At 42.0% G+C, this 27,367-nt stretch overlaps 1 protein-coding gene across 1 annotated transcript; it reads left to right on the top strand.

The window, feature by feature from the left end:
- The first annotated feature begins 105 nt into the window (after positions 1 to 105).
- On the top strand, positions 106 to 23,698 carry impg2a (interphotoreceptor matrix proteoglycan 2a). The gene is made up of 22 exons (XM_084362001.1): positions 106 to 364; positions 466 to 696; positions 2,578 to 2,744; positions 2,856 to 2,884; positions 3,002 to 3,034; positions 4,442 to 4,488; positions 4,809 to 4,870; positions 4,959 to 5,114; positions 6,975 to 7,033; positions 7,154 to 7,174; positions 9,244 to 9,452; positions 11,057 to 11,100; positions 12,110 to 12,260; positions 12,763 to 13,859; positions 14,170 to 14,457; positions 14,566 to 14,785; positions 15,997 to 16,207; positions 17,432 to 17,620; positions 19,354 to 19,555; positions 20,418 to 20,497; positions 20,977 to 21,040; positions 21,598 to 23,698. Exons 1-21 carry the CDS (start codon positions 286 to 288, stop codon positions 21,011 to 21,013), a joined length of 3,612 nt encoding a protein of 1,203 aa, XP_084218127.1. The 5' UTR covers positions 106 to 285; the 3' UTR covers positions 21,014 to 21,040; positions 21,598 to 23,698.
- Positions 23,699 to 27,367: the final 3,669 nt, after the last annotated feature.

The raw sequence follows: 27,367 nt of genomic DNA, 5'->3' as shown, positions 1-27,367 counted from the left end.
TCTCTCCAAGAGCCATCTGCCTATCTACCTGAGCCAGGAGCTGTCTTCTCAGCACCATGGCTCACACCTCTCTTCAGCTGCAGAGGAAAGCAGGAAACCAGTGTGTCACAGCATCATCAGATGATTTCTCTACGGGCTTCTGTGATTTTTCTACGTCTGGAGACTTCTGAACTATGCAAACTTGTAAGAAGCTGTTCACGCTGCTGTTCCAGGACTTGAGAGGAAGTACATATCTACTTGATCCTTTCCCAAGTCCACGGGGTTGAGCACAAACACGGATTTAACATGAGGATCGTATCTTGGGGATGTGTTTTCTACGCCGTTGTATTTAGTTTTGTGGTCATATTTTTGGATATAAGGACAGGTATGTGATGCTGTTAACTTAAATACTGCTTGCTCACTACTCACCCAAATATAGGTTGAACAATAAGTCTTAATTCTGTTGTTTTTTCTGTGGCACTCCAGATGCAACACTGGAAGGCTCCTCGATGGGTTACCTGAGTCTGCCTTACAGTCAGGAGTCTGCCGTGTTTCCAGTCATCACTCGTGTATCTGATTTAAAGGAATCTCACGAGAGCCATGCAGTTAGCTCTCGGCGGAAAAGGAACATCCTTTTCCCAAGCGGAGTCAAGCTTTGTGCACAAGAGACCGTCGAGCAGGTGGTCGCAAACCATCTGAGCTACTTTCATCTCAGAGGTAAGACTGATCATAAATGAGAGCGGATCACTGCACACTGCGATGTAGTTGGGTTAGATTTGGGGTGAAGACATACAAACGGCAGGAAGTGATGTCGGCCAAAAACAAGTGATGATTGTGTGAGATCGTCCCCACTGTGCAAGTACTGAAGTGTCCAGTAGGCAAGCTTGTTAACCTTTGTTGTATTTAAATTAAGGGATCCACTGAGGTCGAGCAGAGGAATGTCAGTGGACATCTGTGTGAACACCAGTTGCAATTAAGACTTATGGGATTTGCATTGAAACAGACTGTGGTCTCCTTCTGGTCGATATGCCTCCTTAGTCAGATGTTCAGGGTCAGTCCACTCACATGACAGACAAAGCATTGACTCACTTACCCTAGTGGTATCTACTCATACAGATAATCTTGCTTTTACGTGACCATGTGTTGAGATACAACTCCACCGTTTAGCATTACACTCCTATAAGATTATCTGCATTGAAACAGGGATATCGTCTTTTTCATTCACTGAATTCTTCTTCCTTGTCAAAACCTTGCACCTTCATTACCCACAATGCATCTTAACCTCTGATAGCACACAAATATCAGGTGCATTATGCCCGAAGCAGCTTTGTGCTTCTCAACAAAAGGCTTTGTACAACTTTTTTTCATATATGCAGTAATTCTCACCAAGACCTGCACACAGACTTTACAAACACACAGATTTCATGAGACTATGTCCTTAAGAAGACTGTTGACACAAAAATGCATTACAAAAGCAAAAGCACACTGCATCTTTCAATACCTTCAGAAGCACGAACAAATGTTCCTGTGCTGCTCCTAGTGCCGGTGTAACAGCAGAAACCTCAGAGGTAGACTCTTGACACAGTTAAACCACAGCTGCTTACACGGCTACATATTCTTAATTACATGGGATGTAATTAAGAACATCGTCAGGCCCGTACTGAAATGCAATTAAAGGTTCTCTGTGGACCTTCTGTGTTGTTGTGGAAGTCGGTCGTTTGTTTACGTGAGCAGACTCGTGCATTTTGATTTGGACTATCGCGGAAAGTCCTTCACAAAGAAATCCACAGTCCATCAGCATTAAATGAATTGTCCACAGGCCTGTACAGGCAGCCTAAGATCAGACATGTCTAATTTTTCATGCCATGTTACGACCTGCTTGCGCATGGTCATTAAATGTGTTTAATACATGTAAATTGCTACACAGAGCCCCTTGAGGTCGAAGGGTAAGCGAGAAAATGTTTTTGCTTTCATGGCATTTGGGTGTGACTTAAGATGAAAAGAGGGCTGAGTTGTGAAACGAAATCTTCAGCAGAGACGAGACATTTTGATCTCTTGCTTGACGAACGCTCTGTAACGTGTGTGAGTGGGCAGAGATCAAGGTGTAATTCCTGCTAGTGAACGCCTCAGAAGCTCGGGTTAGACAAACACAGGCTTGTTTATGCCAAAAGACTGTCTGTGACTGTGTGATGGTGAAAAGTTGAAGCTTGTTATGTAAGTGAGATTTAGACTCCGAAATGACCACTGGTGTCTCAGGAAGATTGGAGCATATGTCTGTGCAGCGACTTTGGATCAGTGCCCAGTAGGCTGACTCATGAAAAGGGAGTGATGACATGAAGTTAGCATGACGATGGAGATGGATTTGGGCCTCAGAACTTCCAGCTGATATGTCAGTCTATGATCGTTTGAATTAATTATGGATTATTTCTTTCCCATGCTCATGAGCAAGCAGAGTGGTCTTTGTCACCTACAAGATAATTTATCCATCTAGAACTGAACTATAATCCAAACCAAAATAAGTTGGAAATCACTGTTATGGAAGCAAAATCTGCAAGCTTGTTTTTTAAAGTGGACAGTGTCCTTCTCTGGTCTGACCAGTGTGCCAGGAGACCATATGGGAGGCTTTCAAGATCTTCTGGGACCGCCTCCCAGAGCAAGAAGAGTACCAAAGCTGGATGAACAAATGCCAGGAAGGCACAGCCACGGCACAAGATGTTGGCAGCTACTTCAGCCAATCAGAGGAGCATGATGCTCTGGTTAAAAAGGTTTGTGCATGAGTCATGGTTTAATAAACAGAAGTATCTAAGCAGCACAGACCATAGACTCGTACTCTGCAGGTGGCTGATACTGTCCAACATCTTCTTTTCTGTCTCTAGAGAGTGTCACGGCCAGCAAGTGTGAAAAGGTAAAAGACACTCTTCACCTCTTTCCCCAGTGCTAGCCCACCATATGAATCATAAATGAATGATCTGATCATTAAGTGTGTGTTTTGTAAATGTGTCATTCTTCCCACTATCTGTAGTGAGCCCACCAGGTCCTGGCAACATATGTGCAGGTACGGTTGTCAAGGCTCAGTTCAACCCTACCTGTTCATATTCCCGCTCATCACTTACCACACATGACTTCATGTTCATTTGTTTGTGTTTCATTTGTTGCCTGTTGTATTTGTGTCTTAAACTTGGATATTAGTATCCAAGGATCTTTGCTTTCCCTTTGTCTGAGTTGAAAAGAGAACAGTGGAATTATTTTGTCTTTTTATGACTTTCAAGACAAGTCCCGTGAAAAAACGACGACAAAACACCTGCTTGCATGTTCTGTCTGTCGAGCCACAGTCTGATAGAGCTTACCCATAGCATCAGTATGAATGTTTTAAAGCTATGGCAGGATTTGGGGACATACACTTGTTCACTTTCTTGCTGAGAGTTAGATGAGAATATCAATACCAATCTCATGTCTGTCAGTAAATATATAGTAGGAGCCAGTGGCTGCTTAGTTTAGCTTAGATCAGCTTAGCTTAGCTTAGTTTAGCTTAGCATAAAGACTGGAAACTGGGGGAAACAGCTAGTCTTTGTCCAAAGGTGGCCTCAGCGGTTGAAGTCACTGCTCCTGGTTAAGAAATAGTCTGGCACATAACATAACCTTTATATAAATGATTTTTTTTAAACAAACAAGAAACAATGTGTTCATTATTGGATGCTAGTAGGTGGAATTTTAACCTGTCATCTGTTTCCCTGTTCCTTGTCTGGATGCTAACCTTAGCTTACCGGTTGCCGGTTGTAATCTTGTGCCTAGCTGTGGAGATGGCTGTATTTTATATCCTCATACATCTCCAACCTCAGTACCAAGCAGAGCCGTGCCGATATAGTGATGTAGCCAACTAGTAGCTACGCTGATTGGACAAATTACTTCACATGGCTTTTCTTTGGGTGACGTATTTGATGGAATGGAATGCAAAGTTATAGCTAATGGCGTGATGCGCGTGGAGCTCGTGCCAAACAAGAACTGTTTTTAATATAATATCGTGTTTGAATGATGCAAATGGGGAAGTTCATAGGTTGGTCTGGCTATAGTCTGCATTTCAAATTGAGAAAAAGGATACAATTTAGATCATGACTGTGATTAATTGGATCGTGATATTATTGTTGGCTAGATGGCCTGCTCCTATGTGTATGTGTATAATAGTTTTGGGAGAACAATTCATTTTAATAACATGAGGACAGCTATATCAGGTGGTGGCTCAGACAATACAGTGCTTGTTAACAGAGTAAATTAGAAATTGATTTTGGTATGTTTAGAGGATTTGTTGATTGAAAATAAAAAAATAAAATAGCCCTAGCCTTTTCCTTTAAATCCTACTTGTGTCTCTGCCAGCAGTGTGCATCACCCTATAAAGTCTGTGAGCTTTTTATCTTTTTAATTTTTGATATCAGCATTGTTGAAAAGATGTTCTGCTGTTTCACAGCACTCCGACTCCAGACACACCCGAGGCTGTTGAGGCTCCTGAGCTAGGTTAGTATCACTCCTGTTAACTCATCTGTACACGCGCTCAACCATTGTTGTTTCAGACCATTGTTTTTCATCCACATAATAATTCCTGGTTTTGAGCTTTCTGTCCAATAAGTTAGTGAGTCTTTCTCTGTGTGTTGGGTGAGAATGTTTGGCTGCAGGCCACTTCAGCCTGAGTTGTCCAAAGTACTCAGGTCTAATCCATACAGCCATCAGGAACCACTGCACTTGCCAAAGGTTTAAGCTCACATTCACTTGAAATAAACCAACAGTTGCTTCGTCTTTTTTTTTTTTTTTTTTTGCACATGAACTCAACCACCCAGAAGACACAGCTAAAGAAGAGGAGGTGGAGGAAGCAGCTGTCACACAGGTGGAGGAGAGTCCAGTAAGTGCACACACCGACTATTTATAGATTGGGCTTTATAATGTTTTTCATAAACACTTAACTACTATCACTCTTTCCTATTGCACAGCTGGACAACGACATTGCCATGGAGCCTCCCACCCTCGCTGTGCTGGAGCAGGTGGTGGAGCTCAGTATCCTCCTGACCGGAGAGATGTACAGCGACAGCCTCGACGATCCAGCCAGCCTCCAGTACCAAACACTCAGCAGACAGCTTGCTGAAAAGGTTGGGTTCTGGCTCCAGCTCCCCCTGCCTGTCTCACTTTATGGCTCCCCTTAGTGCTACTGTATCCTGGCTGCAGACTGGACTCACTATATCTCCTGGTTTATGGTCTGTGTTGGACGCATTGTTAGTTTTAATAACACGCTCTTTAAAAGCAGCAGTAGTTAACCCCGAACTATTAGGCAAGTGTTCAAAAGCTCTGATTTTATGGTTGGGTGAAATAACTACGTGTAATATGATGTGTCCGGGTAATGGATACATTTTTGCACATGCCGACATACGCACAGTTAATCACCTTTAGAAGCAGCTTCAGGGATTTTTACAGATACTTGGAAAATTCAAATTTTCCCCCTAAAAGTCAGCTTGACCCACACATTTGTGAGGGCAGTTACATGACAATATTTGTAATAAATAACATAAAATCTAATGTAATCTATTCTGAATACTTTTGGATTACTTTAAAATCAAACATATCAAAATATCAAAATATTGCAAATAATGGACCCAGTCACAAAAACTTGACTTCCATAAATTAAAAATGCATTTTGCATATTCAGCAAAATCACATTACCCTCTAAAAAACAGTACTGGTACAAACTACAGGTGCACTGCATGTATTCTACAACATATAGGATGCTGTTTAACTACAATCTAAATACATATATTTTAAAATGTGTTCTGTGCTGATTATCGTTACTTATTTTTGTAATCTGATTACATGTACACTGTTACTTCCCAACCCTGACACCAACACACACATCTCACAGCTTGTAGAAAAACAACATCATACACACATACAGTCCTTGATTTCTTTGATGGAATTTACCTAAGTACATGTACTCAAGTACTGTACTTAAGTACAATTTTGAGGTACTTGTACTTTACTTGAGTGTTTCCATTTTTTGCTAATCTGTACTTCATCTCCGCTACATTTTGAAGGCTAAAATTGTACTTTTTACTCCACTTCATCTATTTGAAAACTTACTAGTTACTTTGCAGATTACATGCTGCATCAGAGCCATCAGAGCTGCATTTTTTAATCAATTTATTATTATAATAATTATTATAATTGAATAAAGAAACACATTGGATCTGTTAATCAGCCAGGTCAATAATGAGCCAAACCCATAGTGTACAATAAATATATGTGTAATTTACTTTTACTTGTACTTAAGTACATTTACAGATACTTCAAGACTTTTACTCAAATACTATTTTTATATGGTTGACTTTCACTTTTACCAAAGTAATATACTAACATGGTATTACTTTTACTCAAGTATTACTTTTGGGTACTTTATACAGCACTGCTTGATTTAGCCTAATTTTCCTAATCGCTTACTGGCTTTTTGTCCTCTGTGGAGATCTGCCACCTACATAAAGTCTCCATACCTTCACACACTGCGTACACACAAACTCACGTGCCTTGAAGAGATTATAAGTCTGTGAGGAGGAAGAGGAGCGGCGTGAAGGACTGAGGACTTAGTAGTAGAGACTGTGTGTAGGGGAGGAGGACTTGGAGGGCAAGCCAGGAGATAAAAAGGCCCCGGGGACCCTTTTGTAAACTCTTTCTGTGATGCATGAAACAAACTAGGTCATTTTGCAGAACAGTATGTGAATTGTTTTTTTAGTGCATAGAAGCGAGGCCAATAAAGAAAGTTGACCACAGTGCAGTTGTCTGCCTCCTGAGGATAATGATGTGGGCCGCTGCACAAAAGACTCAAGACCAAGACAACCGCTTTGAACAAAATGAGCCCGTTTGGAACAATAAATCTGATTTATTTTTTCCAAGAACGCCCAACAAAATTAGAAACAAACTCTCTGAGGCCTGTTTATGATGCTCGATCATTTCTGTCCTTGCAGATAGAGGATGCTCTGGAGGGGCTTCCTGGATTTAAGAGCGTGTCAGTGCTGGACTTCAGGTCAGTATCTCTGCTGGGGTTCATTCCTCAGTCTGGACAAAACATCTGTCCTCACAATATGCCCACAGCTCAACTTGTAAGCATTAACACAATTTGACTATCCTTTTTTTTTTTGCATAGGCCCGAGAAGGACACCCAAGGGTGAGTCATCAGTCTAGGGCTGTGGTAATTTGACCTTGAACCATTCTCCCCAACCTGTCTTGTATTTAAGCCCTCAGATCCCTATCAACCACTCCTGAACTAGATCCACGAGCGTCTGTGACGTCACCTTCATCTCACGCTGTGTTTACCTGTGAGCGTGGACACGTGTTAAGATGTGTCACTAGTTGCCTATGATAATGGTCTTAGTTGGGTCACTCACCTGTTAAGTGGGATCAGGGTGGGTTCGACCGAGTGAGCAGCTGCGCTTCTATAGAGACGATTATCGAGGCTTTACAAACTCACCAATCAGCCTCTGGTAAAGGGATGAAGAGAAGCAGGGTTAGAGGGAAAGATGTTGTGTGAGTGTATAGATGAAAAAAAGAAAAAGAGCTTAGAGGACAATTGTGTGTTTTTCTTGCAATTTTAATGTTCTACTCACAGGAATAGTTCGACATTTTGGGAAAAACAAACTGTCACATCTGTACAGTATAAATTAGGTGGCAGCCAGCAGCAGTTAAGCTTAACTTAGCTTAGCAGAAAGGCTAACAAACAAGGGAAACAGCCAGCCTGGCTCTGTCCAAAGCTCACAAGATGCACCTATAGCACCTCTGAAGCTTAGCTTTAACACCTGTCACCATTTGATCAGCTTCATATACTGTTTTACAGTTTAATCTAAACAATTAATCTTATTTTATTTGCTGATTATATATTTCTAATGTAAATTATGAATTTGTAAAGTAACTCGTACCAACAGCCATCAGATAAAGGTTGTGGGATGAAAAGTACATTTGCCACTGAAGTATAGTGAATTAAAGTAGCAGACAACGAAAACACACAATAAGTACAACTACTTAAAATGTATACTCAAGTACAGTTGGGTATAAGTAACTTGACTTGTGTAAATCTTTTTAGTTACAATCAGCCACTGCATGCTGTAAGCAAAATTCAGAGATTTTAGACACGCATGTCCTGCTCTTTTCGCCGTTAACTGCAAACACATATGCATTAAGTATACTCTAAGTATGCAGTGATTAATGATTAATGTTGCATGCAGCTGCTAAGTGCAGATTGCAGGGCACAGCAGGCGTAGAGCTCTGCTAGCCTGCCTGTGTGTATGTGTGAAGCCGAAGGGGAAAAAATTGGACGTCCTCCTAAATGTGGCCGACTGTGGGCCGGCACGTGCTCCGCTGTCCGCCAGAAACCCCACAAACTAGGTCAGAGTGGAGGGCTTCCAGTTGTCAAATGAAGGCTGATAGATGGCTTTTTCCAGGGCCTGGAGTCTCCTGTGAGGTTTCCATGTTTATTATGATGATATTGATCATTCTGCTGACTCTGCTGTTTTTTGGCCTATACAGTGGCGCTCGTGCATTCCAAGCAGGAGTAAATCACTCGAGTCGTCCGTCATGTGTGAGCGCTCTACAACTCTTTTAGCAGGTTTGACGTTAAATCACGTTAATGCCTGAGCCATTTTGACCCTTTTAGAGAGCCGCTCTCTCATCCAGGACATTTTATTTTATACTTTCCTATTGTAAACGTGTGGAGGAGATGGATGGAAAACGGTGTTTGGGTGCACGGTGCTGGTGTGTTGTTTGGGAAATTTCCTCACCAAGTTTGGTTTGGGAAATGACAAAGAAAGCCTCTCCTCTCACTTACTGACTGCTAAAGTGCCCTTGAGCAAGGCACTCGTCTATAAGTCTTGTGGAGCTGCACAATGACCACAAGCAGAAGGCAGGGCAAGTTTATTCACATTGTACCAATCAGTCACAAGGCAATTCAGACTGCTTTACAGAAATACATTAAGAATAAGACACAAGACAGGTGAAAGTTCCTGACCTTGGAAACATTTGTTTCAGTCGACAAAACAATCTCAAGGTACATTTAGCAACTTGTGATGTACATATATATAGGCCTATTCATATGTAACCCAGTTGGTGTACCTACTGAAGTGTCCATGGACTGAATACCACAAACTGATTCCATTACAAGTATGATGATATTGAATTACTGCCCAGCCCTGGGACACTTCAGCATGTGGATTGGATGTAACTCCTACATATTTGTGTGGTCAGGCTGGATGGCGTGGTGGTGGACTATGCTGTCACAGTGGTGGTGAATGGAGCAGGAGTGAGCAATGAACAACTGGACTACCTGACCCTGCAGTTGAACCGGGTGGAGAACTCGTACCGTGAGGTCATGGAGCGCCCTACGATGGTGTACACCATCAGCGAGGTCAAAAACTACGTCACTGAAGCCCTGCATAACACCGAGCTGGAGGAAGGTAAGACGATGGCCATTTCATGACTGCCGAGCTCTTTAAAGATCTTCTCTGCACTCTAACAGAACACACACATGCCACCATGATAGCTATTCATCGAATTGGTATGGCAGTGAAGTGGCTGGTAATGCACTGGCAGAGTTAGTGCATGCAGTGCAGGGCAGAGCTCCAACTGTCATATCAAATAGAGACACAGTAGACTCAGCAGCGATACTACAACATACGCTACACCACTTGAGACAACATTCCAGGGCTTTAATAGTCTCATCTGTTTCTTATTTGTCGGCTCTTTCTGTCAAAGGCGACACAGACATATTTATAAGAAGCTTCAGCGCAAAAGTGGGCCATTTCTAATGGACAAATAACCGAGTCATCAGTTATCGGAACTGTGTATTTATTCAGTGCTACAGTTAAACCCTTCTCATTAAATGGTCTGCAAAAGAAACCTGAGCAGACTGGATTTTTGTAATCTATCTCTCTGTATTTTCTTTTTTTTTGCATTAATAATGTTGCATCTAGTCCTTCTCACAGTTAACTTTTATAGAGTAATTAACCTATTTATCATTGCAGTCCTATAACATCGTCAGACTCAAAAATAAAACCTAATGCTGCCAGAGATATTATACTCTTTATTTTACATTTTCTGTATTCTGGATATATTATAAGATCTGGTACTGGACCCAAAGACAGCGCCCATTCAGTGGAGTAAGAAGTGCTCGTCTGGCACATGCACCTAAGAAATGTCTAGCTTCTGGGTTTACTTCTTGGGGTATGCGGCCCAATGAATATGTGCAGTACTGTTGACTCTTGGTACTTTCAGAAAATATGAACACAATGAGATGTTTGACAAATAATCATCAGTAATGTGGATATAATGACAATATATTGTCCAGCCCTAAATCAGCCCAGAGAATATTAAACCTTGTTTGCAGTTTGAGGTGTCCTACCAACAGGATAATGGGGGGAGTGCTCACTGGGGCCCTGGGGAAATTTTCCCTGCAATACTGCAAGCGGCCACATACGAGTTGCTCACGTAGGGAAATCTTAACCACTGCATGTGTTAGATTTAGCCCGACAGTAAGTGGGTTACCTACCTCATACCTCTGATGAGGGCCGTTCTCCAGAAGTGTGAAGGATGTGATAATATCCATAGCATCTCCTCCCCCTGTGAGATTTATCCCCGCTCGTGTTTTTGAGAGAAGGCATGTCATTATTTCACTGTAAGCGAACTCCCCTGGAGCTGAGAGCTGTCTGATGCTCACATTAATAATATTCTTGGACATGTGAAATGAAGGCTAAACACTCTCATATGGCCGACATGTGTGGCTGGGGAACTTAAAGCCACAGCATGGCTTTGTTTTTCTGCTTTGGTGGTGATGCAGTAATAGCCTTGGCACACAGCGGCTGACATTCACTCCAGATTTTTAGCCCTGATTTGTAGATATTTACCCCTGAAGGTAATGCTGTCAGAATGAAGGCTGTGCTGAAATGGTTAGGATAAAAAGGATTCTGTAGACTCATGCAGGCATGATTATTGTAGCTATTTGGCACATTTGCCTAGTTTGTGTCAGTTTGTATTAATATTTGTTTCTCCACTGGTTCCACAGTGTCTGAGGTCCCTGAGCCTGTCAACCCTGCAGACGGAGCTGCGGTGAGTAACAAGTTACCTCCACAGCTATCATGACAACAATCTCTCTGACTCCGGGCTATCCAGCTGCATCGAGCTCCACAGAGTTGATAAATCACTTTTGTTTGAGGCAACTGACAGTTGTAGTATGACTAATGTTGCGATAACCTGTAACTGACTTGTGATGTTATCCAGACCACACCAGTGCAGGTAGGGGATGAGCTCACCAGCAAGGATCAAGTGAGGCTTTGGGGATTAGTTTGGCTCTTGCTAAAATAATCCACTGCTATTCTGGGGCGAAGGCTGCAGCGCACCACGCCGCAGCAAGCGAAGACGAAAGACAGCACATATGAGTTTATCCAGACGAGAGATACCACCTACACTCCGTCTTTAGTCGTGCTGTCTTGTGGTCGGCTGTGCTCTTCCACGGCAATCAGAGTGTGGGTTGCACTAAATGTGTCTGCTGGTTCACTTTGCAGCTCAGCTTGCTTAGTGATTAATTTGAATCATTATATGAACTGGGAAAGTTTGGAAAACTTCTCAGTTGATGCACAGGCACAGAGCTACTGTGCCAACGAAGCACTTCGCTGCCCTGATTTGGATGTGGGACTTTATAAATTCAACATTTTTTCAGTGTTCAGTGCATTTCAGTGTTTGTAAGTGTGTAAGTGTAATTAACTATAAAGCTTCATTAATTAATTATGGTAATTATAAAGCATTACCCATTAAAGATATCAAAACTGAAAATATACATTTTAAATTATTTTTGTGTCGTACTGCAGCCTCCGTGCTTCTAATCAAATCAAAGAAAGCTTTGAAAAGCAGCAGCTGAAGCTGAACTGAATTAAAGAAGAACTTTAATGTAAAGACTTATAAGGAGTCTACCTCCCAAAAATTGTGTTGAAGCCACAGAGAAGCAGCAGGACATCCAACTGGCCTGACCTGTCAACGCAAATAAGCTGACCAATCAGAGCTCCTGCTGCTGTGAAATAGCGACAAACAGTTTGGATAATAAAGCCTGTTTGTGATACAGATTAATGCTGCCGATGAGCCATCAGAGGTCACGATCCTAGAAGAGGAATCTGAAGCTGCAGCGACAGAAGAAAATGAAGTCATCGTTCTGGAGGAGAGCGCAGTCGTGTCTCCGGCTCCTGTCCTCATCACCAGTGCACCTGAAGCTGGCAGTGAGTGTTTGCCCTCAAGACAAGCGTACACTCCCTCACGCTATTTCTTCCAGATCTACCTTTTCTATTACTATTTACATTTTTTTTGTGACACTCTTGCAGTTTACATGGGAACTGACTGCATTAAAGCATGAGCATAAGCACAAAACATAAAACCTTCATAATGCTTTATGTTTGCGTAAACTACTTCTTGAAATGGATTACTTTGAGTTCTCCTAATTCTCATTTTGTCGATCTTAAATCAAATGTTTGGTCTGATTTCTTGCAAGATTATTGAAGTTAACTAAAACTAAATTAAAAACTAAATCTATATGTTAAAAATCATTCTAGAAAACAAAAATAAAACAGAAATATACAGGAAATTTGGTCAGTTGTCAGTTTGGTCAAATTGGTCAACACAACAAACATAAGGAGGTCTGATGCATACGTATATCTACATGATTGTCAGACAGGCGCCTTGACAAAGTGTTGGCTGAGTTTCTTCTCCTCTTTGTTCTTCCAGGCTTTGAGGAGGAGGGTCTGTTGCTGGAGGACGCTGTGCAGACTCCTGCTGTAGAAACCCCCCCAACAGAGGAGCTCCCAGCTGAGCTTCCTGCCCCGGAGCTGCCAGAGGATGTAACACTGCCTGAACCCCCGGTGGAGGTCGAGGCCTCTGGTTCTGGCACAGACGACCTGAGGGACCTGCTCCGACCGTCTACACCCACGGCAGATGAAGAAAAGGAAGAAGAAAAAGAAGTAGAAGTAGAAGAAGAAGAAGAAGAAGAAGAAAGAGAAGTAGGAGTAGTAGAAGAAGGAGAAGTCGAAAGAGCAGAAGAAGAAGAAGCAGAAGAAGAAGTGGTGCCTCTTGAGGAGACTGGTTCAGACGATGGGCTGATAACAGAAGATGTCACCATAATCGCAGATGCCATCTCTGAGGCTGAAACTGAGGAAGTTGAGGTTGCGGCAGTGGGAGAAGAACCTACCACTCTGGAGCAGGACCATCTCTATGAGGTTACCATGAATGAGATTCCAGAGGAGCTTGAGATCTCCACAATCGCAACTGAGACTGTGGAAGAAGAAAGCCTGTCTGCTCTAGTCCCACCTCCTGAGGCTGTCGATGTAGAGAGTGAAGCCTCAGAGCCGGAGGCAGCAGAAACAGGTCTCATTCCTGTTGATGAAGACTCGGTGGAGAGCACAGAAGAGGAGTCTGACCTCACAGATGTTCCACCTGCAGAAGAGGAAGTTAATCCTGAACAGCCTGTGGAAGACGCAGACGTTGATGTGGCATTGACCACTCCTGAGGAAGCTGTATTTGAAGAGGCTGGTGTGAAGGAAGCAACTGAGATCGAGGGAGAAGAGGTGAAGGAAGAGACTTTACCTGAAGCTCCGGCTGTAGAGGAGGAGGCTCCGGCAGCTCCAGAGCTCTCCACAGAGGATCTTACAGAGGATGAGATCATACTGGTCAACCAGGATGAACCAGAGCCACCAGTGATAGAAGTTCTGAGCCCCGCCGAACCGACTGCCCTGTCTCCAGAGAGGGAGTCGCCTTTCACCCGTATCTCTGACGTACACCCAGCCACTGAGGGGCTACCGGACGTTATTATCCCGTCACTGGTGGAGGTAAAGCAGAGGAATTGGTGTTAACATTGCAAAAATAATGACCTTCAATTTAAGATGTGAGAACATCAATGTAGGGCATTCTATCTCTGCAGAAAAACTAAACTGAAGCATCCTGTTTTTGGTAATTACAATTTTGCGTACACAACAACAAGGATATATTGCTATTTCCAAGCAAAAACTAACTTTAATGTCAGTATGACCTTGACTTTCGAGGGATTTTGAACAACTTTATAGAAAAGGAAACATTGTTGTACCCCAGTTAGAAGCAAAAGGTCTCATCTCAAAATCAATCCACTTCTTTATCCCCCAGATCCAGACCACTAACGAAGGCTTGGATGATGTCAGCACTGGTGACCTGGGCAATGGCGTGATCACCTTTGGCTTTGGTTTGATTAACCACACAGAGGAGGGCAGTACTGGCTTTCCGTCTGGTGTGGCACACGGCACAGACCAGGTCAGTATCGCCATGCCTGCGAACCCCGGACGAGCACTGATGGTGTTCTTCAGCCTGAGGGTGACCAACATGATCTTCTCAGACGATCTCTTTAACAAGAGCTCCCCAGAATACAAAGCTTTGGAGCAACGCTTCCTAGAGCTGGTAAACTTCCCCTATTCACTGGACTTGTGGTTATCAGTAATGCCACTGTTGTGTCAAAGCCTCTGGTTTGTAACATCAACCTGTGCATTTTTCTTCATCTTCTCCCAGCTTGTGCCCTACCTGCAGTCCAACCTGAGTCACTTTGAGAACCTGGAGATCCTGAACTTCAGGAACGGGAGCATTGTGGTCAACAGCCGGATGAAATTTGGAAAGCCGGTGCAACAAGGCGTCACCACCACTGTCTATCTGATCCTGGAGGACTTCTGTAACACTGCTTACCAGACCATGAACCTGGCCATCGATAAATACTCACTGGACGTCGAGTCAGGTGGGTTCAAAGCGCTTAGATCAACATAAAGACAGCAACTGTGATAGCATCAACTGTTGGAAACTTATGTCACGTTTCTTTCTTGTTTGCTGTCTTGCCGAGAGTAAGGTTAGAGGATTGATACCACCATCATGTCTGTACAAAAAATACAAAGCTGGAGCCAGTGGATGGTTATCCCCCTGTTTCCTTTTGTTTTAGGTCTTTATGCTAAGGTAAGCTAATCAGCTGCTGACTCCAGCGTCATATTAAAAGTACAGATGACGGATGGGAACATTTCCCAAAATGTTGAACTATTCCCTTAGTGGGTTTGCTGTCAGAACGTTGTTTAGTGAAATAGTTGCATTGATTCAGTATCTAAAACATGTTAGTGTGTGAAAAAGGCCTGGGAAAGCAGGTGTTGACTCTCTGTTGTGGCACTTCTTCATCTCATGTCACATCAGCTGAGATGAGATAATCAGGGCTTCCTCGGACAGCAGCCAAGTTAATACATCATTAACAGCACTTTGACTGACTGATTACTGTGTGCTGCTCTGGTTTTACAGCGTGTGTACTACATTGCCTTCATTTTAGATAATGAGGCTCAATTATGGACCCAGCACGACATTTTCTGTGCACGTTTTTTTCCCCCCGCATGTGGTATCGATCTCCTGGCGTCTCTGCCCGACAACATCAGTCAGCTTGTTATTGGCCATTCATGATATTAGTGATTCATGATTGTGTTTACAATCCTGACTCAGCTGTTATAATCTGTCTGAAGTACAGCCAGCGCATTATTCTGGATCCTAGCATGCAGTACAGCTGCATTAGCAAGGGAGGAAGATGATGGCTTGACTCTTTCTGAAAAATTATTTTTTGCTGTTAATACATGCTTTTGTGACCTTTAGACAGAGCCGGTTTAGTTGTTTGCCTTGTTTCCACTCTTTTTGCTCAGCTGGCTGTAGCCTCATATATCATACATACATTGTGTAACCTTTTTGCCTAACCCTCGGAAAGAAAGAAAATATGTGCATTTCCCCAGATTTTGAACCATTTTAATTTGGTTTTATTTTGAAATGTGCTTACTGGTTATTCTACATCAATGAGATAACAGAGGTGAAAGAATTCTTCTCACCTCTGTGAAATGCTGATGACCACATGGACACTTAACAACCTGCTTCTGACAGTTTCTCTTAATATCCTTTAGTCAACTCTTCTGGTTCTTCCATTTCCAGGTGACCAGGCCGACCCCTGTAAGTTCCAGGCGTGTAACGAGTACGCGGAGTGTAAGGTGAACAAGTGGTCAGGGGAGGCGGAGTGCGTCTGTAACGCTGGCTACTTCAGCGTGGACGGCCTGCCCTGTCAGAGCATCTGTGAGCTGCGGACAGACTTTTGCCTCAATGACGGCAAGTGTGACATCATCCCCGGCCAAGGAGCCATCTGCAGGTGGGTGGGGATTAGGGGAAGTGATCTGCCTGTGTGCGTGCGGGAAAGAGTGTCTGAGCTTGCAGGTTTGCGAGGCCAGTGCTTCATAAGCTAAACCACTTTTCAAATACAGCAGCAGCAGCAGCTGCAGGAGGCCAGATTTTTAGCTTCTAGATTTAAAGTTGATCTATGCCCAATGCTCTGAAAATATTGTTTCAAAAGTTGTTTTTGAAATGTGGCTCCTTATTCTTGACAGTGCTCTAGCCTAATGAATTCTAATCATAACCAGCTTCATGGAATAAAGATTTAGTTTTACACCTGAGTTGGCTCTGAACACCAATTAACAATCTTCAAACTTTTATATTTATGGCTTAGCTTAAAAAAATCAGCATGTCAACATTTTAAGTCAGCACTCACACCTTTGGCAGTTTACTATATGAATGTAATTGTGCCCTCTGGCTCTAAATGCACTGTGCATAAATGAAACAATGAGAACCATCTGTAGAGGCATAATTGCGAAGATTTGATTAATATTGTGACCCATTTTTCAGCTCCAGGATGCAAATTATCACATTTTTGTTCCGTGAAATATTGTTCAGTACATGCTGCTACAGCCCTGTTTTATTTGTTTTATTATCTTAAACATTCCTAAAGATAATGCCTTTGTTGTGAGTGTTTTTGTGTCCTTGCGCACGTGTTTCCACATCCACAGACAGGCGTCTGCATGGGTAAATATGTGTAAAATGATACGCCAGGAATCCAAACCAGTGACAGAAACGTGTCCTCTGGCTCTGTGGTGCGCTTCAAATTAAATGATTGTGAACAGGCAGACAGGACACATGCCAAGATGAGTGCTAACCTTTGTTTCACACCCACCATCACAGCATAAAACATACAGGCAGCTCCAGATGCTGTTGGATTTGTTGTTTACTTCGCGCCGTGTTGCTCCATGGAGACAGGAAACAAACATTTGAAGATATCTACTTATTCCAAAACAAGGCATTGACACGTACGGAGCATTATAATTGTAGACATGTTATTAATTTTGCAAAGACAAAATATGAACATGATTGAAGAGCCAGTCATTAATTTTTTACATCCCTTTAACTATTAAACACAGAATATAAAACAGAAGACGAGTGATGCTCTGTAACATTTGGAGTTTTAGTTTTAGTAAAGGCACGTCTGCTTTTGTAGCAGCTCTGAATGGAAATCATGGCTGACAAATGTCCTTCATCATCTCAGGTGTCGTGTTGGGGAGAACTGGTGGTACAGAGGCGAGCACTGTGAGGAGTACGTGTCTGAGCCACTGGTGGTCGGCATAGCTATCGCATCCGTAGCTGGATTCCTACTGGTGGCCTCCGGAGTCATCTTCTTCCTCGCCAGGACGTTACGGGATCAGTATGACAAGGATGAGTCAGAGGACCCCATACGGTGAGGGGAACCACTCACGCACCATCTGGCCACACTTTGCAACAGTCATCCACACACGGCCATTAAATCTTGTGTATAATCCACATCATGTCACTTTTTTTTGCCACACTGTTATTATGTTATTAAATGAGATATTGTTGTTGTTGTGAGGCATGTTGATCTGCCAGATGTTATACGTTATTCATCCTCACTGTGCCCCTACGAAGCTGTTAGATTTAGATATTGTGCAACCTGGTTCCAGAAAAGTTGAGATGCGGTGGTTAGGGTTAGCTGCAGATATTACTGTGTTGCAGGCATCAAATTCATAATGAGCATATATTTACAAAAAATAAGTAGTATATCAGTTTGAACATTAAAGGAGACATATTACGCTTTTTTTCAGGTTCATAATTTTATTTTGGGTTACTACTGGAATAGGTTAACATGCTTTAATGCTCAAAAAACACATCCATTTTCTGATACTGTCCAGTGCTTCGGCACTGTATTCCCCCTCTCTCTGAAACGCTCTGTTTTAGCTGCTGTCTCTTTAAGGCCCTTCCTCCTGAATACCCAGTCTGCTCTGATTGGTCAGCTCATACACGTCTGTGCCAGCACCACTTACAACAACAGAGCAGCTTCGCTGAATCAATTCTTACATGCCAAACTAACTGCGAGGCATAAATTATGCAAATGTGTGACGTAGTGTGATGTCACTTTAAAGTCTTTAATGTCAATTAAAGGCGGGACTACTGAAGAGGCGTTTCAGGAGCAGTGTTTTCTGTAGGAAAGAGATGCAGACCTTTCACATGCACAAAAACATATAAAACACACTGAAGGAAAGGAAAAAGAATAGTATGTCTCCTTTAACAAACTAATAATAGTGCTGATGGGTTTTTCCTTCTCCTAACTTCTTAAACTCTGGAAAGCCAACTTCGCCTAACTTTACATGCTTATATTGTGTCGACAAGCTTTATTTAAACCTACAGACCCACTGTGTGACTAGAGGATGTCTGAAATGTTTCCAAAAATAACAAATATGTCAGACTGAATTCAAAATGTGGCCAAAGATAATGAGTGACAAAATCCAAGGGGGAAAATCAAGGCTTATCCTGTATATCCTGTATACATATAACCTTCACCACACTGCTTAGTAAAATGAAGGAGTTTATGATGAATAAGAAAAAAAGATCATTTTTTATCAGCCTGCTATAGAAGTTAACTCTATTCCTCCAGATAAGCAAACATAACTTAGCTGTTTGATAGAGAACAGAAACTTATATTTGGTGTGTTTGAAGTTTTCCCTCCTCCACATAATCCTCTTTAGATTAAAGGAGCCTGGTTTCTCTCTTAAGGCGACAGTATAACTGACTGTAACTTCACTCTGGCGGCCCAAATTATCCACTGTGTCGTCCCTTTACCTTATTCTGTCTTTTGCAGACACAAAGTATCTGTTCACTATCTGTGTGTATGTATGTCTGGCGTGCTTCCCAGAGCAGCCTGTGGAGAACGCCCCCCCCCCACCCCACTTTTTTCCAAAAAGTCTTAAACACCTAACACAATAGGCTTTCTGAGAGTCTGGCATCAAACTAGCCACAAAGGAGAGGACTTATCCAAGGTTAATAAGGTTAATCAACTCTAAGCGTATTCAGTGCAGCTCTGTTTTCTTTTCTGGCTTCCTAGATGATGTGTTGCTTTGTTTATCATCTTGCCTCGACGTTCATCACTGATTTCTCTGTTTGTGTGTTTCTCCGCAGGCGAGCAGAGAGCCTCCCATCTCTGGAGAGGGCGACCAAGTACAACCCCATGTACGAGAGCGAGGCCACGACGGGCTACAGCCACTACTACCGCCGCTATCCTGAAGCTCCTGTTTACAGCAGCGCCAGCGCAGAGGCCTCCACTGACTTCAGCAGCGAGGAGATACGACACATCTATGAGAACAGTGAACTGACGAAGGAGGTGTGTGTGTGTGGGCTGCTATCACTGGTTGATTTGGAAAAGATGTCTTAGCCACATTAACAGAGTCTTTTTTGTTTTTTTTACCCCATTACCTTTACTACCCAGTTAAATGTTAACAAGCAGTCGTACTGAGTTGCTGCAAAATAATGTTTTTGTAACTGTGACAAAATCAGCATAAACGCAGGTCAATGCAGATGATAAAAACATCGATCAAATCCTAAGTGCTGTATCGTAGGCAACTGGACGTGTTTTGGGTTTCTTGAAGACGTTTCACCTCTTTAAAAGCCTACAACTCCCCTCCAGTTAGTTAGAACTGAAGAAGCCTCTTGAATGAGAGGTGAAACGTCTTCAAGAAACTGAAACATGTCCAGTTGCCTACGATACAGCACTTAGAATAACCATAACCTGGACCCGCACATTGATTTGATTGGGATACGAGAGGCGGTGCAAATTACTGCCCAATGAATAAAGCCTTTCTAGATGTGGAGAGCTCCTTGTTGGCCATCCTACCTTTGTTGGTGTCACACTAAAATCTGTCCCCCGGTGACCCACTTTGTGCTGTGTGGCAAAAAGATGCAAAGCAACAGAATGAATGTTATAGTCTCCATATAAGCTTATAACATATTCGGACAACATTTGGATTAGTAACTGTAATTTGATTACAGATTTTTTCTCTGTAACTGAGACAGATGTAACTAGTAACTCCACAACACTGCGGAAACAAACACACTTGACGTTCGGTTAGCAAGTCATTTTAGTTTTTTCTGGTAACATGTCACGTTTTGCCACAGCCTGTTCAGTTCACTCTTTATCTGCCTGTGATGTAATGTTCCCCCCCAACTGATATCTTGTGTTTCTGCAGGAAATCCAAGACAGGATACGCATCATTGAGCTCTACGCTAAGGACCGGCAGTTTGCAGATTTTGTACGGCAGCATCAAGCGTGAGTGCCTCTCTTGTTTTTACACAGCGATGAGATAAACACATGGGCTGAACAAACCGGGCCTACAAGGGAAAAGGGAAGTGAGTTTGAGATACAGGAGTCTGGCGAGATTGCTAGCTGGAGGAGATGGAGGAGTTCAAGCCATGCCAAACCAGCGTGGAAACAGATTTATCATTCTTAAATCTTCACCAGCCAGGCCCGGAGCTGATACCGTGAGACAGAAACCATTATGAGACACAGACATTCCTCCGTCTGCCAACAGCCTGGCAGTTATAATGTGTCGGTACTAAACGGTGGTGATTGTTTTTAAGTCGTATCTGGCTGTAGAGTAGCGCTCTGTGTGCCATGGAGATCTTTCGTGCCAGGTGAACCTGAGTCTAGCTTTGGGTACTTTGTTTGTGTAGTAAATAAAGTCACTGATTAACTTACCTGAGATATGAAATCTAAAGAGTTTGTGAATGTGTTTGTTTGTGCTGCAGTGTCCTGGATACCCGCAGGGAGAGCTCCTCAACATAGACATGAAACTCTCCTGTGAACAACAAGGTATTTTTTCCTCATTTGAGGACTGTGTAGCAGGTTCTTAGTTTCAGTTACAATTCCTGGCAAGATCCTACTTAAAAAAACTAGCTACAGTAGGTTTGGATGAAAAGACAGTGAGGTACCCCAACATTTAGCAAAATTAGCAGATGTGCTAAGTTTTCTTTAATGTTAGAAGTAATAGTTTCCTACATATTTTACAATAAATACCTATAGAGGAATGACATCCAAATTCTAGGGGGAAGTAGTATATTAACTTCATATACAATGGAAAGAATATCATTCATGATGATTCAGTATCATCATGTAATGTTGTTTATGTTAATGCAATAATTAGCGAGCCCTAAACAATAACCAACCCATGTGTCTTAAAATGGTTTGTATATGACTCATAAGTTAAACCTAATGAACATGACATAAAAGATTTCAAGGAATACTTGAGAGATTATATTGGCAAAAAAGCATGTGATAGTAGAAGACTGCACAGTGTGCAAATTAGGTATGTCTGCTACATCTTTTGGAAAATGTGGATCCTGCATACTGACACACTTTCTGCTCCACAGAACCAGGCTTCCATGTTCGAAAAGTGAAGCTCCCTGTCGAGACTCTCTACTGGCTCACCACGGCTCAGAATCTGGACTGTTACCAGACAAACAGCCGCTCTCTGTGTGTGGCTGTGTGGGCAGAAGTGTCGACTGTTCTTCCTCCTTCCTCGGTGCCTTCTCTTGACTGGCTGAGCTGGCTGTGACATCAACGGACGTGTTTGCTGCTCATCTACTGGACGTCTCCCGTTTGGGACGAACTGGACCGCATCCTCTTACTTGAAATGTTGTCAGACACATCGCAATACTGGCTACAGTAGCACTTTTGCTTAGTGGAATAATCTGTTTTGTTTCATCATGTCATATCTATTTATTCTAAAAGGGAAGAACGTAAAAAAACTGTGAATATGTACAGTGTATAGTGTTACTGTTAGGATGTTTGCTAGTTAAAATGTTGTTCTGACAGTTTTGTCTGTAGAGAGCTCAAATTGACTTTAGATCTTCTCTCAGAAGCACAGAGAACTGCTCTTCATTAGTCAATGGTGCTATCTTACTTTAAAATGAAGTCTATAGTGACTCATTTTTGCAATTTAAAGGCAACACCAATGGATAAACTCTGTATAAACAGTTCAACATTTTGGGAAATACACATATTTCCTCACTGGCAGAGAGGGTATGATGGGAAGATCGGTGAATTGAACGCTCATATCCTTCCGTTAAGTATGATGATACAGTCATCAGCTGTTAGCTGGGCACAACGACTGACAACAAAGCTAAGCTGACTCCGTCCAAAGGTGACACAATCTGCCCATGCATGTGCGTACATAGTAAACAAACAAGACATTATGTGTTAATTAAGCTATCGGGGTGCTGGTAAGCAGATTTTATGATCATAGGACAGAGCTGGGCTAGCTCTTTCCACCTGTTTCCAGTGTGTGTGCTAAGCTAAGCTAAATGGCTGCTTGCTGTAGCCTTACATTTAATGTAAGTGGTATCGGTATTCACATCTAAATCTGTGCCAAGGAGTGTTTCCTAAAATGTTGGACTATTCATTTAAGGTCGCCAAATGCAGTGTTAGTGTATGTATTATTCTGTTAATGAATTTAAAAGCAGCTTTTCACAATCTGAACGTTGCGAACACTGCTCCAAGCAGGGGATTTTTCTGTCTTTGTAGCTCCATCAGTCAGGAGCTTTGGTGTTCTTGTGGCTGGTAGACATGAGAAAATGAAAACAGCGGTGATGGGAGGAAGGCAGAGAGCATGAACCCTCTATAACGCTGGGATCCAGCTGTAAGTGAAAACACGTTTCAGTGGAAAAAGACTGTGGGGCAAGCAAGCGGCTCAAGGATTGGATCAAATGGTCTGATTTCAGATGTCATATGTAAATGAAATTTAAGTAAGCTGATAAACAACACGTGACAACCTCAAGCTGTGTCTCCTGCTGAAGAAACGTCAAGATTACCAGCAACTCCTAAAAAGATGATCTGCCCTCTGAAAGCGCCTGACAGACTGATTCCAGTGTTTTCTTTGGTGTTGTGATATTCATTTCCTCCCTGGACTCTGCGTCGTCCCTTGAGCAAACCCTCACAGCTGCAGCTGATTACGATCTGTAGGTTCTTGTTTGTTGTTGGCCGATGTGACCGACAGTTTTCTTGGGAGGTCAGAATCAGACACGTAGATCATGTCCTAGCTTCTCGTTTACATTACATGTGTCTCGTCCTTTGCTCTTATTTTAGACGTCCACACAAGCGACAAAACCCCAGTGAAGCAGACTCTTGTGACAGCGTCATGCCTTTTGCAATCTGCATATTCAATTTTTTGTTTTTTGTATGCGTGTGTTTTCGTGTCTGCGTAGAGTTTTTGTCAATGTCTGCATCTGCCACCTGGACAAATGGCCAATCATCCCATACAGAGTTGTGTCATGTAAATAACAGTGTAGATATTATTAACAACTGTAGGATGTAAATCATGTGTCTCCAATGTTTCAATATATGGACATAATCTTTTTATACTGATAACTGTTTCATCATTTTAACAGTGTTATCATACAGTGCAGCTGTGTAAATTACTTAATGTAACAAATCATAACATGTACAGAAATAAAATGTTTTATATAAAATGCAGCCTTTGGTGGAATGTAATGCAGTACATTTACCTAAGCATGTTATCTATTTATTCATATTTTATTCAGCTTTATGCTTCTACTCAGCTGTAGTTACTAGTAAATTTTCAGATTAAGTTTGCATTTCTAAAACAGGTGATCAGCCTACGGAAGCCCCAAGATGCCAATGAGAAAAAAAATTCTGGCGATCCCTTTTCAGTTTTTCTTTTTCTTTCTTTTCTATTTAGCTGTGAATGTTTTGGCAGATGGAAAATCTGTTTATGTAATACTCATGTGCACAAGTATCTACATGCATTCAGGTTTTCTCCTGGTCACTGGTGCAAAAAAACAAAACAAAAAACAAACAAATCCTGCCAAACATTTTTTGTCACCTGTTTTGAAAGCTGAAAAAAAAAACCATTGACACATTTTGAATAGATCACTAGAATATAACTTCCCTCTCAGAGCATCCGTATTCCCACGGGTACCTCCACCTCCATCAGCTACAATAGCTGCTTATATGTCAATACATCTGTAACAAAAATAATGTTGTTTATACATAATAATTTAACTCTTATCGAGGCTATTCTACAAAATGATTACATTTACTTTTGCAACATTTTTGAAAATGTGCTTTCCTGACACCAGTTAGATTATAAAATATCACTCTCTTGTCCTCCCTCTTTTAATATGAAGCAGCCATCAACAGTCAGTTAACTTAGCTTTGTCTGAACATAAGTACTGGAAACAGGGAGAAACAGCTAGCCTGGCGCTGTCCAATGTTAACAAACCTGCCCACAAGCACCTCTAAAACTTAATAAATGAATGAACTACATTATTTTGTCTAATACGTAGCCTTCAGAAAGGGAGTGTGACATGTTGTGGCTGTATTGAGGATTATGTGCTGGACTAGTTCTTGGCCCGGAGCACTAACTTTCTGGAGGCACAGTCCTACTTGACAGCAGGAAAGTGTCATAACATAGCTTTTTTCCATGATCTGCAGTCTTTATGTTGAGCTATGCTAACCGTCTCCTGGTTGTAGCTTCACATCTACTGTACAAACGAGATCGGTATTGATCCATCTGACCCTTTGTTAGTAAATCATATATGTATATTTCCCAAAATGTGTAAAACTATTCCTTTAAGTAACATTTTGTGTGTGACTTTTTCTTCACAGAGTAAATGTATACTGTGTTACTGACACTTTTACTTAAGTAAAGGAGTTGAATACTCCTTTTGAATACTACCACTGTTCTTGTCATCATCCAGAAAACAAATGGAAAAAGACTTGCTCTTTCTCTTGGAGTCACTGATGTATTGGCTTTTTCCACTATGCTGTTGGACCAGGTGTTCAGCCGCTCATGGATAATCTGAAGAGAAGATTAGGATAAGCAGGTATGGATTATAGGCACGTCTGTGGCCATGACAGTTTCTAAAAGAGTGTATACCAGTAATCAGCCTCAGTCACACACACTTATACACATGTGCCAGGATTTCGCCGAGCAATTTAACGCCTATGCACAAAGGAAAGGACATTGTGTAAACATAGTACTGGCCTGGTGAAACAATACAACTATGAACTGTGTGTTATTGTACCGCATGCAGAAAAAAATTGGATCCAGCTGCTGTTTTTGTTATGTTTTTGTATGAGGATTGTTCCAGAGGTTTGGATTATATTTGGTGTGGTTTGGTGAGGTCAGTGGGTGTGTTGGAGGCCAGTGATGGCGTCATTTAATCTGATTTAATGTTGGAAAAATCTAAATCACCATGGTGATGGAGTAGGAGGGGGTGCCTGCTTTACATCTCATCATGTTAAAAGTCAATGATGGACGCAGAGTGACAGCAGCGGCAGCGGCAGCAGCAACAAGTGGCTCTGCACTGGCTCAGTTTGGATCATTCACCCACATTTAAGTCAGTGTCATGGCAGCAAAGGGCAGTAGGTGAAAAATGGAAAACCCCAAGTCTGGGAGGAAATCATTACTGCATGCTGACAGACTGACATGTAATGTTTTCATGCTTGAGGGTAATTTGGGCAGAGGAGGGAGGAACAGATGAAAAAAGTCCCAGTGGTGGAGAATGTACAGTATTTCCCAAGATGGGTCGATGTTTCCTTGTGTGAGAAAAGCATCTGCTTCCTGCTTCAGACCTCTGCGCAAGTTGCAATTGATTTGTAATCTAGGTGTAATTTATGACGACACAATCGTGTGTAACTGGGAATAAGCGAGGAGCAATTTAACCCTTGTGTTCAGTTGACATTTAAAAGACTTATTTTAGGACTCCCCTGTAGCTCAGCTGATTGAGTGTGTGCCCCATGCATGGAGTCCTCAGCAGCGGCCATAGTTCAATTCAGGCCTGTGGTCATTTGCCACAATTACACTGCCAGCATTTATTGACTGGGTGAAATTGAGTATGTTTGAATGTTGAACTGTTGGTTGAACAAAAGAAGACATTTGAAGACATCAAATGGACTCTGGGAAACTGTGACATACAATATTTATCACTGTTGTCTGGCATTTTATAGACAAAGCGATTAATAAATAGAAAGTCTTAACAGAAGTAGTTTCTTTAGCAGTTAATGGGTTGATGTTAGTGCAATAATAGGTCTAATAGGTAACTAATGGAGTTACTACAGTATGTTAAGAGTTTGTGGTGTTTTTGATGTGTCTGTTTCAGTGCAACCACAAGAGGGCCTTGTGTCTGTTTGCCTGCACTCAGATAACATCTGCACCAGTCTCAACTTTATAAAACCCAGCTTTTTTATTTTGATTAGACATTCGCTGTACATACCATAAGAACATTGTACATACTATTCAAAGAAAGACTTTAAGGAGACATTTTTACCCTTGTTGTATTTTCATGGGTGTGTGCGTGTGTATGTGTGTGTGAGAGAGAGTGATGCAGTAACACAGGATAAATACCTGATCACATAGTCCCACTTTTTGGACAGACCCTTAATCCCCCCTCTGTCACGACTGTGTAAGTGAACAGATCTTCTCCTGTCCTCCTGCCTCTTCTTCAACAACAGCATGTAATTATACTGATAAGCCTGCAGACGTGTCATTTGATATCTCAATAAGCCTGCAGCTCATTCCCTCGTGTCTGTGCAGACTCTTGTTAAGTGTCTTATAAAAGTCTGCTGATTTATGAGCAGATAAATGACAGCTTGCAGCCCTGCAACCCCCCCACATTCACCAGCTGGCTGTGAAACACTGCACAGAAACTATGGAGTTTATCTCCTGTACCTTAAAAGATTTTCCCATCACTGCGATCATTTGCTACTGCCAAGCTGGTAACTCTGAATGTGACCCTGTCTACAAGGAAGACTTGTATTCATTGCTCACAGCAGCTGTTTGGGAAGGTTTTTGTTATTAAAAATCACCTCAAATCTGTTTTGATAGATACGATTTTTTGACTGCAACAAGTTTTAGCACTTGGCAGTTTTTGTTGTTTTATGGAAGTTATCTGACTTTTCAAGGACATCAACTTTCCAAGGATTAGACTATACTCATTATACTCACATCCATCTCTTTCTGTCATTTGTACCGTAATTGTACTTTCCCAATCTCTGTTGCACCAGTCGCTCCACTCGTCATTTCCCTTCATATCTTATGACATATGTAATTTCTTTGTAAGTCTGACGTGGACCCATTAATGTCTCCAGTATGTTTTCTGTGGGTGGGTATGTGTCAGA

The sequence above is a fragment of the Pagrus pagrus genome (assembly GCF_965226575.1).
Source record: "Pagrus pagrus genome assembly, chromosome: 9".
In the NCBI taxonomy this organism is placed as follows: Eukaryota; Metazoa; Chordata; class Actinopteri; order Spariformes; family Sparidae; genus Pagrus; species Pagrus pagrus.
This window is presented reverse-complemented; position numbering and strand designations above follow the sequence as displayed.

Excerpts from the sequence above, each read along its gene's own strand:
- impg2a (XM_084362001.1), top strand. The coding sequence starts at position 286 with ATGAGGATCGTATCTTGGGGATGTGTTTTCTACGCCGTTGTATTTAGT. Across the intron at positions 4,871-4,958 it reads CACAGGTGGAGGAGAGTCCA|CTGGACAACGACATTGCCAT; the intron begins GTAAGTGCACAC and ends CCTATTGCACAG. Across the intron at positions 16,208-17,431 it reads GGCCAAGGAGCCATCTGCAG|GTGTCGTGTTGGGGAGAACT; the intron begins GTGGGTGGGGAT and ends TCATCATCTCAG.